At 46.3% G+C, this 20636-nt stretch overlaps 1 protein-coding gene and 1 long non-coding RNA gene across 2 annotated transcripts in view; both read left to right on the top strand.

The window, feature by feature from the left end:
• Nucleotides 1-1076: 1076 nt before the first annotated feature.
• Nucleotides 1077-20636, top strand: part of LOC309614097 — a 150795-nt gene continuing 131235 nt past the window's right edge. Inside the window, exon 1 of the long non-coding RNA XR_014236017.1 lies at nucleotides 1077-1285. This is a non-coding gene — a long non-coding RNA (uncharacterized lncRNA). The remainder of the gene's footprint in view (nucleotides 1286-20636) is intronic.
• Nucleotides 2988-20606, top strand: R3HDML (R3H domain containing like). The gene is given in 6 exon segments (XM_082361869.1): nucleotides 2988-3283; nucleotides 6283-6401; nucleotides 6502-6634; nucleotides 7770-7885; nucleotides 11530-11626; nucleotides 11630-20606. Coding segments are annotated over 6 exon segments (756 nt in total). The 5' UTR covers nucleotides 2988-3025; the 3' UTR covers nucleotides 11663-20606.

The raw sequence follows: 20636 nt of genomic DNA, 5'->3' as shown, positions 1-20636 counted from the left end.
GGGCTAGATTGGAGCCGGTCCCTCTTTGTCCTTCTGGCGTGATGAGAAAGCCGTGTAGAGGTCAGGGTCAGCACTCCCCAACCCCCACTGCCTCTGTCTGCCCCACTTTCCCAGCATCCAGCAGTCAGCCTGGGCCGGGGGAAGCTGCTCCAGCGTGAAGGTGTGTGCTTTGGCAGCAGGCACTGTCTGGGCCGCCAAGGCTGAGGCCGGGCGGCTGCCTGGGGCAGGAATTCCATGTGTCTGGGGAGGACCCCACTCCAGTAGCCCAGTCCCAGCCCCCAGCCCTGCATCGCCACCTGGGCAAGGGCTCTGCTTGGCACCCGGAGATTGGGTTCTGCCTGGGAATTCTCCAAGGTCTCTGGAAGAGGAGGCTGAAGGATTACAAGTGCTTCAACTTTGGGGTTTTTTTATGTAGCATCTTTCTTGTAAATCTGTCCATTCCCATCGCAAAAGCGTCGCTTCTTATTTGTGGAGAATACAAGTAATCAGAGAAGAGAAAATGAAACTCTTTCTCAACACCAAAGTACAGCAATTCGGAGACCAAAGGGGCTCTGTCAACACACACACACACACACACACACACACACACACACACACCCCTACCTGCATGTTCATGCATGTATCTATGCACACATGCATGTGACATAGAAACCATCATAAGCATGCCCTTGCACGTGTGTGCTTGCACACTTATAACATACAAGCACATGCATACTCATGTGAGTACACACACAGGTACAGGCATCTGCATGGTCATGTATGTATCTGTACACCTACATGTGACACACGAGCCCTCATGTTCATGTGTATGTCCACGTGTGCTTGCACACCTATAACAAACACACACTCTCATAAGTACACATGTACACACAAGCACATGCGCGTGCACACACACTTAAAGAGCAACACGCAGTGCTCCACCAATGTGAGTTCATCTAATCCCGGCATCAGTGCTATAAGGTAGGTACCATTATTTCTCCCATTTTACAGATAGGGCACAAATGGTTAAGTAATCTGCCCAAGGACACCCAGTTAGTGAGCATAAAAAGAAATTTTTAAAAAGCATTTTTTAAAAAAGGACAGCAGGGCTTCCCTGGTGGCGCAGTGGTTAGGAATCCGCCTGCCAATGCAGGGGACACGGGTTCAAGCCCTGGTCTGGGAAGATCCCACATGCCGCGGAGCGGCTAGGCCCGTGAGCCACAACTACTGAGCCTGCGCGTCTGGAGCCTGTGCTCCGCAACAAGAGAAGCCGCGACAGTGAGAGGCCCGCGCACCGCGATGAAGAGTGGCCCCCGCTTGCCGCAACTAGAGAAAGCCCTCGCACAGAAACGAAAACCCAACACAGCCAAAAATAAATAAAGAAAGAAATAAATAAATAAATAAATAAATAAATAAATAAATAAATTTATTAAAAAAAAAAAAAAAAGGACAGCAAAAAAAACCCAAAAACAAAATAATGGGGATTTGAACCCAGATCCATGGGTTTGATTAATTAGGCTGCATGGTGCTATGTTTGAGTGGCATCGCAGGGAATATTCCTGTAGAGTTTTTTTCCCTATGCATCTATATGTGGTTTGGTTACAGAAATGACGTCCTTTTTACATACTAGCAGGACCCTGGGGTCAGACCTGGATTTGAATCCTGGCTCCACTGCAGACAGGCTGGCTTGACTTTGGGCTGTTCTTTCACCTCTTTGGGGATCGGTTTTTCATCTGTAAATGGAGAGCGATCGTATCTGCTTCTGAGGGTTGGCTGAGCGTGTGTGTCAGGCTCAGCCAGGCTCATTAGATGAGGCTATACGAAAACTGCCAACTCTGGGGCTGGAGGGCTTTGTGGGGAAAACAGTCAGAAAATACTCTCTGGGTGCTAGATGGCCATAATATGTTGGGGTCTGGAAGGCAGAGAGTAGCCTCCGGATCTGGGGTCTCCGGAGGGGAGGTGGTATTTTGTCCTGGAATCCCTGCCATGACTGCATCCCGATCCTGACCAGCAGCTCAGCCTCAGCCCTGCGCATTCCAGGTGGAACAGCAGAGGCATGAGAGGGCGGGAGAGAAAAGCCCACAGACCGGCAGGCGGAGCCTCCTGGCCAAGTCTGGTCCGGCGGGAAGGGGAGAGGGCTGTGGAGCTGGGACGTCAGATGCCATCACCTCCTGGGGGACCTTTAAAGTCGCTGTGCTGCCAGGCGGGCCAGGGTGTCTGCAGCGGTCCTCTGCCTCCTCAGCCGCCTCCTGCCACCCGCCTGGGCTGCCCATCCTGGGTACGCGACCCTGGAGAGCCTGGTGCCTCGTCTCCAGATGCCTCTCTCTGGCTCTCTTCTCTTTTCTCTCCATTTTTTTCTGTTCTCTTTTTCCCCTTTCTCTCGTTCTACCTCTCTTTCTGTCTCTCCCATGTTTTTTCTCTTTTTGCCCCCGTCATTGTCTCTCATTCTCTCTTGTATCTACCTTTTTCTTTCTTTCATGCCTTTTCTCTGTAACTCTTTTTGTCAATCACCTTTTCTTCTCCCTCATTTTTTTTTGTTTCTCATTTTACTTTCTTTCTGCTTCTTTCTATCTTGCTCTCAATCCCGAAATTGCAGCAACCCAGGGACAAGAGTGTCCTGCACTATACCTTGGGGAAGGTGGGCACTGCCCCTCTGAGGGCACCGATGGAGCCCACTTCCAGCAAGATTGGTGAAGAGGGTGTCCAGGCTGGGGAGGACGGGGTTCTGCCTCCTGGGCTGGTGGGATGAAACCATGGCTTTGAAGTGGCAGCGTCATCTCACCCCAGCGCCTGGTCCAGATTTAACCACTGTCTGGGCATTTCTTCCCATTGCCCCATCCACTTAGTCCACTGGGGTGGGAAGAATGGGGTGTTGTGCCCCTGGACGAGAGCCGAGTCAGGAGGTCTTTGCCAAGTTCCCAGTAGATAGCAGCCTCTGGGGTGGTAATGCTGGAGAGCACTCAGGGTTTGGTGCCCTAATGACCGCCCCCTCCAGGCAGCCGGCTCTGACTGCACAAGGCCAGACGTGTGACCCTTCCAGCCAGCCATGCCCCTGCTGCCCGGCACCGTGGGCCTGGCAGGCCTGCTCTTCTGGGCAGGCCAGACAATGAACACCTTGATGCCCAATGCCACCCTGGCACTGGCCCAGACCGAGGGCACAGCTGTGCGACCCCTGACTGACCTGGGGGTGCCCCGGTACCGGCGGAAGCGCCACATCTCTGCCCGGGACATGAGTGCCTTATTGGATTATCACAACCACATCCGGGCCAGCGTGCACCCACCTGCCGCCAACATGGAGTATATGGTGAGTCCCCATGCCCTCCCAGTGCCTCCTCCAGCAAACGCCAGTCCACTCAGTGTGTCCTGGAAAGACTGGACCATTCACCAGCCTGGCCTCACTAGCCAGTATCTGGGCATCTGGGTCCTGTGGAATGGTCAGGAATTCGTCTGCCCATTTTACAGATGAGAAAACTAAGGCGGTTGTATAGGTCCTTTCTGCAGGCAGGAGCAGAGGACTGTGATTTATGGAGCATCTCCTGTGCGCCAGGCACTTACGTGTAACCCTCTTCCTTCAAGGTGGGAATTATCTCCATTTTCCAAATAAAGAAATCAAGATGCAGGGAATTAATTTGCTGAAGGTCACCCAGTTGGGATTGCATCCCAGGTCTGCCGGCTGCTAAAGCTGTCTTAACTAACACAATACCTTTTCCAAGAATTCTGGCTTCCAGCCAGGGAGCCGCAGGGGGCGGCGGGTGGCTGGAGCTTTCCCTGCCATTGTCTCTTTGCCCCAGTGGTTTGATGGACACACCCAAACTGTCCTCAGCAAGCCTGTGGAGGTAGAATTTGGAAAGATGGGGTCTGGTACCTGGGGTGGGAGTGGGGGTCTCAGGCTGAGGAGAAACAGCAGCTGACCAGCAGAGGCAGCTGGGATGTCTTCCTTCAAAGAGGCAGGGTGGGGGGCTCTCACCCCCGTCCCCCAACAAGCCAGACTCCGGAGGGGAGGAGGGAACCTTTCTCTTTATCGCAGCCCCTCCCCCAGGACCATTGTCCCAAAGCAGCCTGGAGAGATAGGCTTCCATTCCACCTACAGATTTCTTTAGGCAAAGGGATTGCTGACCTGCCCCCTCGAAGATAAACACCTGCCCCCTCAACAGCCTGCAAAGGCTTATCCTTCTGCAGCGTGTCCATTCACTTACGTACCAGCTCCTGCTTGGAGCCAGGCACCACGCTACGCCTCGTGGATGCTGCCGAGAACAGGATGGACAAGGTCTCGTCCCTCACAGAGCTTCCATTTTAGTGGGGATGATAGAAAACAAAGATCAACCACAAAAGTTACCTGTAACACGACATCAGGTCGCAATAAGGTGTTGGGAGGGGTGGGGATAGGAGCCCAAATGGCAGGCAGCTGGAGGCGGCGGAGCCATTTATTTGTTCATTAACTGACTCATCCATTGATTAACACAGTGACTGGCATGTAGAAGGCCTTCTAGTTTTCAAACAATGACACATTTATTGAGCACCAGCCTGTGTGCGAGGCCCTCCCCACAGCAGGTGTTTAATTATTGCATGCTTTGTAGGACAGAGAGAGCTAGACAGCTCACCAGGGGCCCGAGGAGTGTCAGTGAGTGTGGGTTTGATGTTTGCATGCCTCTACCTCGGTTCACCCCTTTGTGGCACGAAGGAAACATTCCTCTGCTTTCCCTAAAAATGGATGAGTCCAACATCTCTGGGGAGATGTCTGGACCCCTCTTTGGGGATCCCCATTGCTTCACTAGCTAGCTTCAGCCCACAGGACTGGTATCTGGCTAAACATCCCTGGCTTAAGGAGCCCTTTCCCTCCTCTGGCTCCAAGAAAGACCGGGTCCCGTTTCACATTCTCACACCCGCCAATTGTAATGATTGTTTAACATCTCATTTCCTTGTTAGACTGTGAGTCCTTGTTCAATATTTGCTGAATGAACAGATGAAACGAATAAAAGAATAATATCTCAGAATCCCAGGAAGTCAGAGTGGAAGGGAACTAGTATTTTTTTTTTAAGTGATGCTTTTTCAAGTTATAAAAGTTGGAGCATTCAGAGATTGGAAAATTAAGAAGCTGTTACGAAGGATGAGGAAGGTATTCTCTATGTACTGATGTGGAATCATCATTAAGGTAACCCATCTGGTTAAGTGAAAAGAGCTAGGGGCCAAATAGAATGTCTGGAGTCCTGCCATTTGTCAAAAAAATTCATATATATATATATATAAAATTATTGTATGCATGTAATATATAATTATTTTATGTATATACCATATAAGATATATAATTACATATGTAAATATACATGTGCATATATAATATATTTACAGGTGTAGAATATTTCTGGAACAGGACACAAGAAACTCACAGTGACAGTTGCCTCCAGGGTCAGGGTGGCTGGAGGGACGAGTGTAGGATGGGGATGAAAGACTCTCCACTTTTCCTCCTTCAAACATCTTACATATTAAATTTGTTCATGTTTTCACTGTTAAAAAAAGAACCTTTTGAATTAAAAAATTTTAATGTTTAAATAAACACATTGGGGACTTCCCTGGTGGCGCAGTGGATAAGAATCCGCCTGCCAATGCAGGGGACATGGGTTCGATCCCTGGTCTGGGAACTAAGATCCCACATGCCACGGAGCAGCTAAGACCATGGGCCACAACTACTGAGCCTATGCTCTAGAGCCCGCGAGCCACAACTACTGAAGCCCGCGCGCCTAGAGCCCGTGCTCCGCAACAAGAGAAGCCACCACAGTGAGAAGCCCGCGCACTGCAAGGAAGAGTAGCCCCTGCTCGATGCAACTATAGAAAGCTCGTGCGCAGCAACAAAGACCCAACGCAGCCAAAAATAAATAAAATTAAATCTTTAAAAAATAAAATAAACACATTGAAAAAAATACAATAAATGAAAAAAAAAACCCATTCTCTTCCCATCACTCTGGGCTGAGTCACTTCTAGGGACTGCTGGGAACTCCTAGGCCCATACCCTGGGACCCCGCTCAGAGCAGAGAGCCCCAAGCTTGAAGTCCAGTGAAGGAAAAAGGGCATTAGACTAGGAGTCAGAGACCTAGGTGTGGATCTCGGCTCTGGTGTGGACTTGCCTTTGACCTTGAAGTCGTAGGCCTTCTCTGAGCCTCAGTGTTCTAATTTATCAAGTGGATTGGTTGCAGGGTTCCAAAGGAGATGGGGAGTCAACGTACCATGTATACGTGCATCTCTAGACACTGTTGAAATGATGGTGTTTGTTCCCCCGGGGAATTTCATGACCTTTCTTTTTCCCAGGTCTGGGACAAGCGGCTGGCCAGGTCTGCTGAGGCCTGGGCCACGCAGTGCATTTGGGCTCACGGGCCCTCACAGCTGATGAGATACGTGGGCCAGAACCTTTCCATCCATTCTGGCCGGTGAGTGAACCGCTGCCCTTCCTTCACTCCATCACTCAACAAGGTCACTGAGCACGCTGATGGCAGAGTGACTTTTCTTCTATCTTCTCCGCCTCTGCAGGTACCGCTCGGTGGTGGATCTCGTGAAGTCTTGGTCTGAGGAGAAGCGTCATTACTTGTTTCCGGTCCCGAAGGACTGCACCCCGCGCTGCCCCTTGCGCTGCAGTGGCCCTGTGTGCTCTCACTATACCCAGGTACACCTTTGTTGGGATGTAGGGCTGATGAGAAAACAAATCCTCTACCTTAGAAGAAAAAGAATGTGGTGGGACAGCAATTAGAAATAAAACAGAGGCCCTTAACAGACTTCCTTTTACATAACGAGCCTGTTCCTGGAAAGTTGTGTGTACATTGAATTGAGCTGAACTGGATCTTGTTTTGAGGGTCTTAGGTCGGTGGACCATATTGTTTGACCCCAAAATGGAGATGTGTGGTCTGACAAGTTCAAGACTGCCTTTGATTTCAATAGGTCCAAACATTTTCTAGTATTTTTTATTTTCTAAGGCTCCTGCTGTCTTAAAAAAAGAAACGCCAGATAAGATTACAAAAGATTGTAGTATATTTTGAGTGCTAATATTGAAGTTGCTACCACTTATTATACATAAAAATACAATGCAGTATAATGTTGCAAGAAATAGGACCAGAAGTTTTCAATGGTAGGAAAAATGTCTACTTTCAGGTCTGCCAATCTCTCTGTGACTCATTTGCAGTAAATGTTAAAAACTGAAATTTGAGACCCCCTAGGAAATGTGAGGCCTAAACCAAATGTCCTTCCTGACATCCATGAAATATTATTACCTCCATTTTACCAAAGGAGAAACCAGGCACAGAGGGGTTAAGTGACTTGGTCAAAGTCACACAGCTAGTGATATTGAGATTCTGATCCAAGGCTGTTTAACTCCAAAGTTTGTGTTTTAACTTCCAACATGACAATGATTTTCAAACATTGGTCACTAGGGGGAAAAAAAAGAAAGAAAGAAATCTAATTGAAAGGTATAGAACATATTAGCATATATCATTCTATATGATAAGATTAAATATTGGTTCATAAAACTTTTGTTCAAATTGTTTGAGGAGGGGTAAGGGTGTGTGTGTGTGTGTGTGTGTGTTGGTACACTGGGTAACAATATAAAATGTATTCCTTACTGTTGGTTATAGTGGAAAAAATTTTGAGAAACATTATAGTACAATATGCCTCTAGTCCCCTCACCCTGAGACAGCTGCCTCCCCCAGGAAAACCTCATCTAATGCATCCACCCTGACACAGCAAGCCCAAGAACCTTTCAGCCCCAAGTCCTTCTCACAGCCTCCTTTGTCTTTGTCCCTCCCCAGATGGTGTGGGCATCTTCCAATCGGCTGGGCTGTGCCATCCACACCTGTGGCAGCATCCGTGTCTTGGGCAGCACCTGGCACCAGGCTGTGTACCTGGTCTGCAACTACGCCATTAAGTGAGTGCAGCTCTGAGGCAGAGGGGGCTCTGGGGCAGGAGGGTGGACCCTGAGGTGGAGTGGGCAGGATTCTCAGAAAAGGAAGACATACAGGACACCCTGCCCTCCTCCGTTCTAAATAACCTGAACACCATACAATTCAGTACTTTTAGAGTCAATCAAGAATCCTTTTTCTTTACCCAAGTTTCAGAATCGATTGGGAGATAGACAGAGGACCAAGGCAGGTGGATAGGCAGTGTCCCTGATGAAGCCAACAGTGGAGAATGTGGCTTAGGTCTGCCAGCCAAGTGGGCTTGCAAATATCTCACTGTTGAATTAGACCTTCATATCCACTGACAGGCAACATTGGCCAACCATAGGCCTCTTCTAAGTGCAGTGCCAGCCCCTCTAAGCTTCCCACAAGAAATAGAGCAACCAAGAATACATGCTCCCTACAGGCAGGCAGGTCCCATAGGAAAGAAAGGAAGGATGCAATGAGTATGCTCAGCTGCTTCTCCTAGACTCTCCAGTCAGCTTGGTGGGAGAGAAGTCAAGAGTGGTCTTCATATGCTAGTCTCCTGGAAACACAGAGAAAGGGGGATGGGAGTTCCCATCCAACGTACAGTATACAAACTTGCAACAGATTCTCATACAAAACAGATTACAGACTCTCATACACAAACGGGAACAAATTCTAAGTAAACATGATATTCAGAGTTTCAAGATTACATAGTCATAACTGCCTTTTACTCTCACGTAGCTCTTGATCATTTACAAAACACTTTCCCCTTATTATCTCATTGAAGAGATGAAAGAGAGAAAGAAGGAAAAAGGGAAGGACACTGGGAAAATATTTACTCTTTTTACAGATGAAGACATTGAGGATCAGAGAGGTTAAGTAATTTACCAAAAGCCACAAAGCCAATAAGTAGCAGAGCTGTTTGAAACACAAGTCTTTTGATTTCATGTTCTATCTACTGTACTATCCTGATGTTCTGGAAGTCATTGGTAGCCCAAACTCAGATTCTCAAGTCAAGATATTTGTTAGATGGAGACATCTATTGACAAAGTGTCATAATGCAGCCCAGCTTTATCAGATATGGAAAAATGCAACAAAGCAAATTCCGTCACACACAGCTTAAGGAACTGTTCCAATTTGTTTGCTGACATATTGAATTTTTGAAGCATTGACTATTAACCGTATAGTTGTTAAGATTTTTAGGCTCTGGAGTCAAGACTGTCAGAGTTCAAATTTGTGATTCAACTTCTCCATGCCTGTTTTTCATCTACAAAATGGGAGTAAAATGGTATCTACTTATAGAATTGTTGAGAGAATTAAGTGAGCTGACCCAGGTAATGTCCCCAGGCTCATAATATTTTGGAATATATGTTGGTTCTTATTCTTATTACTAGACCTGGGTTTGGTTCTCAGCTCTACCATGTACACACTGAGGACTTTGGATAAGTCATTTCATCTCCTTGGGTCTCAGCCTCCTCTTTTAAAATAGGGCTAATGCTACCTGGCTCACAGAGGATCTTGGTACATAGTTGCCCATAGTACATGTTAAATAAATAGTGGCCAGGATTATAACTAGGTTATAAACTCTTTGAGGGCAGGAAATAGACCTGATTCATTTTGGTATCCTTTTACTACAGTGATTTCAAACCTTTGTTCTTTCAAGCAGAACTCTTTTCTAAGTGGTTAAATTAAACAAAAAAAAGAATGACTTTTATTCCATCATCCCTGGTGTCTCCACCACCCACATTCCCTGCCCCCAAACTTCCAGGAACACCTTTTTTTTTTCCTACTGGAAAAACTGGTAGCGTTTGATATATTTATTTATTATTGTTTAAAATTTTATTACATTTTATACTGATGTACATGCTATAAAATTCAGTGGGTATGAAAAAAGGTAAACACAGAATGTTGTCTCCCTCCCCTGCCCACACTTCCCCTCTGTAAGTTTCTTGCATAACCTTCTGGAGATCTTTTATGTACTTACAAGCATGCATATGTTTTCACTCCGGGAGCACCTTTTGAAAACGGAGAACTCACAGCATCTGGCACAAGGCCTGATGCCCACTAGATGCTCTGGAAGTGTTTGTGGAATGAATGAATGAATGAACCCATATGAAACCAGAAATGCATACTTTTCTAAGCACTTTGGCTGACTTTACTTACAGTCATTCAACAATCACTTTTGGAGGAAAAAGATTCCATTTCTGTCCACAAAGAGTGTTGGTTTAATGTGTGAGAAAATAAGGCACTGGGACTTGAAAGGTAACTAACACTACAGGTCAGTGGTGAGATTATTAGGTAGCTCTTAGCAAGAACTGGGGGAGTGATTTTAGGCTTTGAGAAGACAAAGAGGGGGGAAAAGAGAAATCTGTGGGCTGGGATGGAGAAGCGAGTTGTGGAAAGATGAGGTGTGTAAGCTGGATCCACTTGCTGCTAGAGCAGTCTGGAAGGCCTGACTGAAAGCTGTAGATGTGATTCATAAGCTAGGGGCCAGCAAACTACAGCTCACAGCCAAAATCTGGCCTCCTGCCTATTTTCATAAATAAAGTTTTATTGAAACACAGCTACGATATTTGTTTACATATCGTCTAGGGCTGCTTTCATGCAATAAAGACATTTGGTCTCCAAAGCCTAAAATATTTACTATCTGGCCCTTTACATTGCCAACCCCTGCACAGGCAATGGGGAGCCACTAAAAGTTCTTGAGCAGGAGAATGATATGATGAAGGTTTGTTCTTTTGTTTTAAACAGCTTTATTGAGATATAATTTACATACCATATAACTTACCCATTTGCAGTGTACAATTCAATGGGTTTTGGGTATATTACGTTATTCATTTTTTCAATCGTGGTAAAATATATGTAACATAAAATTTGCCATTTTTAAGTATACAACTCAGTGGCATTAATCACTATTTCCAAAATGTTTTCATCACCCCAAAGAGAAAATCTGTAACCTTAAAGCAATGGCCCCCTACCCTCCTCCTCCCTAAAGGCTGTGGTTCATTGAGAGGATTCACTCCGGAGCAGGTAGGATGGATTTGGGATAAGGCCATTGAAGAAATAAATGTACAGCAGTGGCCACAAAGAGCCTTCATGGGCATGTCCCCCATGAGTGAATTATACTCAGTATCTAATTATTCTAGTTCTCATTTGCATACCACCTTGTAAGTTACAAAGTGTTTTCACATAATTTTTATGGACACCATTTCACTTATTTATTTTATTCAGAGGATAAAATCAAGGCTCAAGAAATGAGGTGGTTTATTCTGTCACCAACTGGCAGGTGGCAGAATCCAGGACCAGAACTCAGACCCGCCCGCTGGGGAGGGGAGGGGGGTGTTTGTGCTGGGAGGTGAGGGTGGGGTGGAAGGAATAAGAAAATCAGCATGTCCTGGCGAGCCACTTATCTGCCAGGTGAGGTGCTAGAGGCATGCGCACATGGATCCATTATTTGATCTGCTGCTGCATCCCTGTGTGGGAGGGAAGTCTTCTATTGGTTTTACAGATGAAGAGACTGAGGCTTGCAGGTGTGACTTGGTCACAGGGCCAGACAGTGGCACTGCTGAGATTTGGAAACCTCTGTGAAGGCGGCTCCATGTAACTGTCCCCCGACCCCGCCTCCCTGGGACCTTTTCTCTTCCAGGGGCAACTGGATCGGCGAGGCGCCATACAAGATGGGGAGGCCGTGTTCTGCCTGCCCTCCCAGCTACCAAGGCAGCTGCAACAGCAACATGTGCTTCTAGGGGCTCAAATCCAACAGGCTCCTGTGGTTCTGAATTTTCCCTGGGCTCCGGCAGGGCTCCAGCTGGGCCTGACCCTCCAAGAGTCCCTTCCCAAAGACCGGGTCAAGCGATTTTTTTTTAAGGACATGAGTTTGGCTTACTTCACCAGTCTGAATTTTCCCTCCTGATTCCATTTCCTAAATGTCCAGCATGTGCCAGAAGAAAACAACCTCCTTGCCTTCCTTCTTACCTGTTACATCTTTTTTTCCTGCGGCCTCTGGGAAAGAGGCCTGCATCTTTAATTGACTCAGTTTTCCCAGAGCCAGGGCTGGAAGGAGAAGTGGCAGCAGTTTTGTGACTCTCAGGCCTCAACCCCACAAGTCTTTGTCCATCCAATAAAAGGTATTTATTAAATAATCTTTATCCTGAAACCTACCTTCATTCATCCAATAATAGCCAACCAGCTTCTGGGCAGCCTTTGAGGACCTGTGGTCTCCCTCTCTCAGATGGGACCATTTCAGCTGCAAGCTTTTAAAAAATAACTGAGATTAGCATATGGGCACCCCACCCACAGTGTTTGTTACTGGAGCCACCGCAGGGTCCAGGCACCCCTTTTACAGATGGGCATACTGAGGCTTAGTGAAGGGGTGTGACTTACTGAGAGCCACACGGCTTGTCCCTGTCCACTAAAGCACCCAGGTTTAAGCTCAGGCTCTGACAATCCCTTCAGGCTGTTCCAGACACCTCTCTGAATGTCAGAACTGAGAGGTTAAAGCCGAAGCTGGCCTGGGGGAACTCCCTCTTTCAGCGTTTTTTTCTTCCTGCCACTCTCTCTGCCTTGGTGTCTCTCTTTCACCTACTGGTCTCTCTTTCTCTCACCCTCCTTATTTCTCCCTTGGAATCTCATTCTCATTCCCAGAAACCATTTCCCCTCTCCCCACCCCACCCCACCCAGTTATCATAACACACAAAAGTCCTTTTGTCTTTAGAGATAGTAAAATCTCTCTCAGACCTTGCCCTCCAGCTGGGGCCCACTCCCTGCCTGGCTGGAGAGAGCTCCTTTCAAAGACCTGGATGGAAAACAGGCCCCCTTTCCCCAGAGTCCCTACATTGTCAACGGAGTGAGTTTTCTTCCTTCTTGGTCATTCCCACCTGGGCTATGTCTTTTGCGTATCAACACCACCTCCCTCCGCCCTCAATAAAGTCCTTTGAGATCCCGTGCAATGGCTCTTTCTGGTCCCTGTCTCAGCTCTCAAGAGGATCAAAAGAGGAGAGAGGGAAATGGAGTAGGGGAGATGGAGCGAGGGGAAACCAGCTCAAGAGGAAGGCCAGGGGAGGGGCTAACAGCCCCTCAGCCCTTCCTTTGCACTAGGTACATCAGCTAGATCACACGTGCATGTGTCTGTATTATCACTCCACTTTACAACTAAGAAAAATGAGGCTTAGCAGAAGTTCCCAGTAGTGAAATAAAAACAAGGACGCTGTTCTGAGTTCATTATTCTTAGATTATATCCCGCCTGCTTTTTTGGGGGGGGGGTATTAAAATGTCCTTTCATTTATTACACAATGGTGATAATAAATGTTAGATTTCCTAAAAAATTATTAATGTACTTTTATTGGGTAGGGGGGAAATGGCTTGCCAACCCTATGTAAAATTCCCAAAATGTTCTGGAAATTTAAGTGGCATGTGACCCTCTGGATTCAATGGCATGTATAGGGTCACATAGCTAGTAAGGAACAGACATGGGATCTGATTTCAGCTCCATCCAACCTCAATGCCTGTGCTGTTTTGAGGGTCCCACGTTACCTTCCTGTGTCCTATCAGGATAACGAGAATAATGACCATTGGCATTTATGAGCTGCTGAGTACACTCTTAATCTCATTGAATTATCACTGCTATCTTAGGTGATACGTACTGATCCCATCCCCATTTTACAGACATAAAAACTGAGGTCAAGTCCAGGGAAGTCCACCAGGGAACTTTTGCTGCAAGAAATCTGAAACAGCTTTCAAACCTCTGTAATATTTTATGTTTTTTGAAGATCTTCATCTCCCAATCCCATCTGATTTCTCATTTGCTCATACATTCACCAACCAAGAGGGTTAAGAGCATGGACTCTGGAGCCAGACTGCCTCGGCACAAATTTAACTCAGTGGCCAAGTGTGCTTCCGTAAGTCGAGATCTTAGTGCCTCAGTCTCACCTATAAATGGGGACACTAATCATATCTGCCTCATTAGGTCCTTCAAAACATTAAATGAATGAATACATGGAAAGCACTTGGAACAGTACCTGGCGCTAGCGTAGATGGCTATTTTAAAAGTTCAACATCAGGATTCCCTGGTGGCATAGTGGTTAAGAATCCACCTGCCAATGCAGGGGACACGGGTTTGATCCCTGGTCCAAGAAGATCCCACATGCTGCGGAGCAACTAAGCCCATGAGCCACAACTACTGAGACTGTGTGCCACAACTACTGAAGCCCGTGCACCTAGAGCCCGTGCTCCACAACAAGAGAAGCCACCGCAATGAGAGGCCCGTACATCACAACGAAGAGTAGCCCCCACTCGCCACAACTGGAGAAAGCCCGCACGCAGCAACAAAGATCCAACGCAGCCAAAAAATAAAAAATAAAAGTTCAACATCAAGAGGGAGGAGAGAGGTGACGGAGTCACTGAAATGGAAGAGGAAGCTGTGGAGGGAAGTTGCTTTTTTTTGGCCGCGCAGCATGCAGGATCTTATTTCGCCCACCAGGGATCGAACCCATGTCCCCTGCAGTGGAAGCGCAGAGTCTTAACCACTGGACCGCGAAGAAAGTCCCAGAAGTTGCTTTTTTAATAAAAGAGATATTGTAGCATGTTTAAATATTGATAGGATTCTGTCTCTAGAAATTTGTCCTACAGATATACTCCCTACATCTGGGTCAGGACATTTTTTAAGTTTATGAAGACATTCACTTTATGTAGTGGCAAAAGCCTGGAGACAACCTTAGTGTCCAGCAATAGGAGACTAGAAAAATCACCTATAGGACATTCACACAATACGTAGCCACTCAAAGAATGAGGCAGGTATGTTGGCATGGAGATAGCCCTTAGACACTAAGGAGGGAAAAGTAAGTGACAGAAGAGTGTGTTTAATATGTTCCCGTGTATTTATATGCATTTACATGTGTGTATGTCTGAGTCAGCTTGGGCTGCCACAACAAAATACCATAGATGGGTGGCTTAACCATGAGAAAATTTTTTCCCATCCTGCAGGCTGAAAGTCTGAGCTCAAGGTACCAGTATAGTTGCGTTCTGGTGCAATCTCCCTTCCTGGCTTGCAGACAACTACTTCTCACTATGTCTGCATATGGTGGGGGCAGGAGAGAGAGAGAGAGGGCGCTCTCATGTCTCTTCTTATAAGGGCACTAATCCTATTGGATCAGGACGCCACCCTTATGACCTAATTTAATCTTATTTAGGTCCATAAAGGCCCTGTCTTCAAATACAATCACATTGGGAGTTAGATTTTCAACATATGAATTTTGGGAGGACACAGTTCAGTCCATAGCAGTGTATAGGTGTATAATTTCTGGAAATACATACAAGAATTTGTTTAAAAGTTCAATAGAGTGAGATGTGGGAACTAAAGTAGGAGAAAGTCTTATTTTTCATTTTATGCTGTTAGTACAATTTTCATTTTTAACACGTGAATTTACTACTGGCTTCATTTATAAAACTAGTTTAAAGTAAATGGAAGCAAGAGGAAAGATCACATCACATGGTTAAATTTAAAAAGACTGACAGCAACAAACAGTGATAAGGATGTGGAGTAAATAGGAGATCTCTTACCTTGCTGGTGGGAATGCAAAATGGTATGGCCACTTTGGACAATAGTTTTGGAGCTTCTTATAAATTAAACATATACATACCATATCAGCCATCAATTCCTTTCCTAGAAATTTAACCAAGGGAAATGAAAACATATGCCTGCAAGAAGACTTGTCCATGAATGTACATCGCTGCTTAATTCGTAATTGTCCAAAACTGGAGATAACCCCAGTCAATGTCCGTTACAAGGTGAATGGGTGAACAAGTTGCAGTATATTCATTCAATGGAATACTACTCAGCAAGAAAAAAGGACACTAACACAGGTGAAACTCACAAATAGGCTGAGCAAAAAAGGCAGACACAAGAGTAATCCTGCCTGATTCTATGACATTCTAGAAAAGACAAATCTACTCTAGTGTGACAAGCAGCAGATCAGCAGTAACCTGGAGTGGAAGGTGCTGGGGGATTAATTGCAGAGGAATAAAAGGAACTTTTGGGGGCAATGGAAATGTTCTGTATCTTAAGGTTATAGTTACATAGGTGTATACATTTGTCAAAACTCATAAAACTATACACCTAAAAAAGGGTACATTTTATTATATGTATATTATACCTCAGTAAAGTTGATTTTTAAAGTTTAAAGAGGGAGAGGTTGAATATGTAGGAGAACTCACACATGGTCACGTGGGGCTCCTGAGCAGTGGGAAGAGGGAGGGTGTGGCCCCACGTGGATCTGGAGGGAAGGAGGTGAACAAAGTGCAGATGCAGGTGAATTTTTGTGGGGAGTTGAGGCTGGTCCAGGTTGAAGGCTTCTATTTTCTCTGTGAAGAAGGTAAAGTCTCAGCCTGCTGAGAATGAGATAGAAAAGTTTTGAGGAGAGAAAAGATCTGAAATAGAGGCAGAAAATAGAAAAGCAAGGAGGAGAGAAACAGGGTTGAAGTTCCAGGCAGTGTGGAGGCACCTGTCGAAATTGTTGATCATTAATCTCTGGCGGCCCTCATCTGTCTCGCTAAGTGATTTTGGTTTTTTTTCAACAGTGATTGGCTGCTGGTTCGTAGGCATGAAGAAAGCAAGATACTTAGGCTCTTCCAGGCTTGGGTTTTTGTCAGGTGGTTAGAAGGAAAGGAACTGAGACAGAAGCAAGAGAGAAACTAAGATGATGGACTGTGGGCTTCACACTGGACAGGCGGAAATGAAGACAGGAAGATGCAACAGGTAGGGAGGAAACAGAAGGAACAAAGGACTGGAGACACCCCAGTGTCCATCAGTAGGGGATGAGAGGTCCCCTTGAGGTTGCTGAGCAAGCATACTGGGAAAAAGAGACTGTGGACAGAGAGGAATAAATCAATTAGCTAGTCTAGAAGTGAAGCAACACGTGAGGTAGGTGTTACTATGGGAAAATGAAATAATGTACCCAAAACTATACAGCAAGATGATGGTGGAGCTGGGGTTTTCTGACTTTTCTGAGTCTCAGGTTTTCCTACTTCTCATTTGAGCCTCCCCATCATGATGAAGACCTTGAGCTCAGGATTCCAAGTCAGGCTGTGAGACCCAACATTGGGATAAAAGAAATAGGACTGTTCCCCCAAAAGCCAGATGGTAGCCCAGTATGCAGGACAGCTAAGATGCAAGATGGCTCTGCATTCTGAGGCCAGGATGCAGATTTCGGCAGTAGGTTGTGTTTTGTGTGGCGAAGGAGACAAATGGACCGGTGGAGGGAGCAGGCAGAGTGCCTCTGACCCACGGGCCTGGAGGCATACTTGTGTTTCTTCATTCCTCGTAGCACTCACCATCTGTAATTATGTCTTTGCAATGATATCTTTAATGTTATCTAATTAATGCCCATCTCCTCCATTAGTCCACAATTCCATGGGTGCAGGAATGATGTCTCTTTGCTCATTTCTATATCACTGGAGTCTAGCACAGAGCCTGGTATACAGTAGGTGCTCCATAAATATATGTTAGATAAAGGGAAATTGTGGGTTGGAATTCTAACTCCTCTTTGTACCAGCTGGGAGACTCCAGGCAAGCAACTTCTTTCTGTGCCTCAATTTCCTCATCTCAAGTTTTAATTTAAATGTGGCAATGCCTGTTGCAACTCCTAGCATCCAGTAGGCGCTCAATAAATACAATTCCCCAGCTTCCTCCTTTTCTCCTCTACCCCTCCCTCTTGCTTCATGCCACACCCATTGTTTGGAGCCATAAAACCCAACCCAGGTTGGACTCTCACCTCCTCATCGTCTCCTGGCCTGTCCTTTCCCTCAAGTGAGGGGTGAGGGGGCTGGTGTTCCCCACATTCTGGCTCCAAGAGCCCCCAACCACAGAATGCAGGACTGGGGCCCTAGTGGACCTCTGGTCTAGCCAGGTTGTCATTGCCATGGCAACAGTGACAGTCCCCAGCCACAGGTTCCCTAAGTGACTGGTTACTCTTTAACGTATCCACCCACCTTGGGTGATTAGAAGAATCAATAAGATAACCGGGCAGTGGCAGCTGGCTGCACTCACTGCCTTCCTGGTGGACCAGCTCCCGCTGTTGTTGTGTGTGGGCCCCAGGCTCCTCCATGCCCCCAGGTCTCCGGCTGGGCGGGCTTGGCCATGGTCAGTGTGAACGCGCCCCTCGGGGCTCCGGTGGAGAGTCCCTATGGTGAGTGGGGTCTGCAGCTGGGCTTCGGGGGAAGACTGGACGTGGTGGGACCACCGTTAAGTTTGGGAGACCATGGGATGGCCCTCTACGTGTTTCCTAGCACCCCAAAGACCCTCTAAGGGCTTCTCTAGAATGGCAGGAAACCCAAGGGAGGCATGTGACTTGCTTCACTAAACTCCTCAACGGAGGCCTGGTGGAGCCGATATGGGAAGTACTTGGAGGGGCTGCAGGAGCCCCAGCGTAGGGGCTCGGCTCACTTTGCCCGCCCACAGAGACAGCCTTTGTGGGGATGCATCCCGGGCGTCTTTAGGAAATTTCACAGAACGTGGAACTGGAGACATCATCCTCACTTTGAAGCCTGCAGAGAAGCTTGCTGGGTCTCGGTCACGGAACTAGCTCCTGGTCTAGGTGGGATGGGACCCAAGGGGAGAGTCGGCCGGCTCCTCTAATGAGGACCATCAGCTCTGGATATTTCAGCAAGGGGAAGCCATAGAAGGAAATGCACAGCCTGGGGCATTGGAAAATGAGAATGATCTTTGCTGTAAGTGTGTAACTTAGACGCAGGGTAAGGGAAGAGTGTGTTTCGGTGAAGGACTGGGGCTCCGCTGCTCGGGGTAACCCCAGAATTGGAAGTAACCCCAATGACCGGCAATAGAGGATGGGTAAATAAAGCATGATGCCTCTTTAGGATGGAATGCTATCCCGTTGCTGAAGAAAAAAAAAATGCAGATCTGTTTGCAGATAGAGAAGGACCTCCAAGTAATTATGTGAAAAAAGTAAGCTGAAGAGAGTATAGCATATTACATTTCTGATAACAGAACAGATATATTCATATATATGTACACACGTTTGTATTTGCGTAGAAAATTAGTGGAAGAACACAAAGAGACCAGTAACAGAGCTTTGTTTCTAAGGAGGGAAGCTCAAGAGAATGTTCGTTTTACTTCTTTGCACATTTTGGATTTTCAAAAATTTGGTGCATTTTATAAACTGATTTCAGTCACATGCATGCGCAGAGCTTGGCCTCTGGAATCCAGTAGATCTCAGCTCTTGTTCTGTGACTTTAGACAAATTACTCATCATTTCTGGGTCTTGGTTGCCTTCTCTCTGAAGTGGACAGAGGGTGTCTTAGGGGCTTCTTGCAGGCAGGACTAAAGGAAAGCGAGGGTGTAAGCCCTCGGCACCAGGCACATCGTAAAGACTCAGTAAATATTACTTGATATCATCATTAGCTAAGGGCAGATGGCCTCAAGGAATCAGGGACTGGTCTCTCGACTGGTCCAGGGGATCTTCTTTCTTTCACCATCAAGCAGGAGTATGTGAGGCAGTGGAAATGGCAGAGGTTGAGGAGCCAAAACAGCCTGGGGACCTATCCCGCACACCAGCTGTGTGACCTTGGGCAAGTCACTTCCCAACTTTAAATCTATTTCCTCATCTGTAAAATGGAGAGAACAACAGGACCTATCTCACAGAGGGCGGAGGTTAGAGGAGATAGCATAGCTAAAGGGCTGGGCATGCCTGGGGGGCTTCATCCAAGGTTAAAACACAATTGTGAGACTTGGCTGACCCTGTGTCCAGAGGAAGACTCATCATCTCCCAATGGGTCAGATAGGGATGGATGGATGATGGATGGAGGGATGGATAGATGGATGGATGGGTGTTCTATGCCTATTACTGCATTTAATTCTCAAAATAGTTGTCTCAGATAAATAACATTATCTCCAAGGATAGAAGAAGAAACTAAAGTTTAGGATTGTTTAAAAAAACCCATCTGACTCCAGACCTGACGTAGTCCATCTGTGCTGACCCTCTTGGCTCAGCTACAGATATGGCTGAGGAGATAAAGAAGGGCTCCCATGCCCAGGTTTGCAGCATGCGTCAACAACAACAAGAGAACATTGCCATCCTGGAACAGGGGGGCATTTGCTGGTGTGTGTGTGTGTGTGTGTGTGTGTGAAGAAGAGAGAGAGAGAGAGGGAGAGGCATTGGCTAAAAGACCCTGCTTTTCAGATAAAATAAATCTCGGTTAGCATTAGCATTCTGGATCTGCCTTTTTTTTTTTTTTTTAAGCTGTATAACCTACCCTTCTCTGAGTCTCAGATGTTTCATCTGTAAAATAAACTAGGGCAGTCTGCTGGGAGGCTCTGGAAAGATGAACTTTCTGATTAAAAAAATAAGCAAACAAGTGCTTTGAGTAAAACCCCTTCTTCTGGGATTCTCAACTGGGGATAATAATAACCTCTGAAGGTTGCAATCGCGGAGGTGAGTTGCTGGGTAAGGAACATGGTTCATAGCAGAGCCTTGGGAGAGGCAATGGAGGGCAAGGCTGTGGTTAGGATCACAAGAATTAATGTACAAGTGCTTAAGATGCAAACCATTATATATAGGATGGATAAACCACAAGGTCCTAGTGTATAGGATACTGAATTATATTCAGTATCCTATGATAAACGATGATGGAAAAGAATATGAAAAAGAGTATGTGTATGTATAACTGAGTCACTTTGCTGTACAGCAGAAATTAACACATTGTAAATCAACTATACTTCAATAAAAAAAAAAATATATATAT

This window comes from Balaenoptera borealis, assembly GCF_965194805.1.
Source record: "Balaenoptera borealis genome assembly, chromosome: 16".
NCBI classification, from domain to species: Eukaryota; Metazoa; Chordata; class Mammalia; order Artiodactyla; family Balaenopteridae; genus Balaenoptera; species Balaenoptera borealis.
Note: the sequence above shows the minus strand (reverse complement) of the source record. Positions and strands in the feature narration are given on the sequence as shown.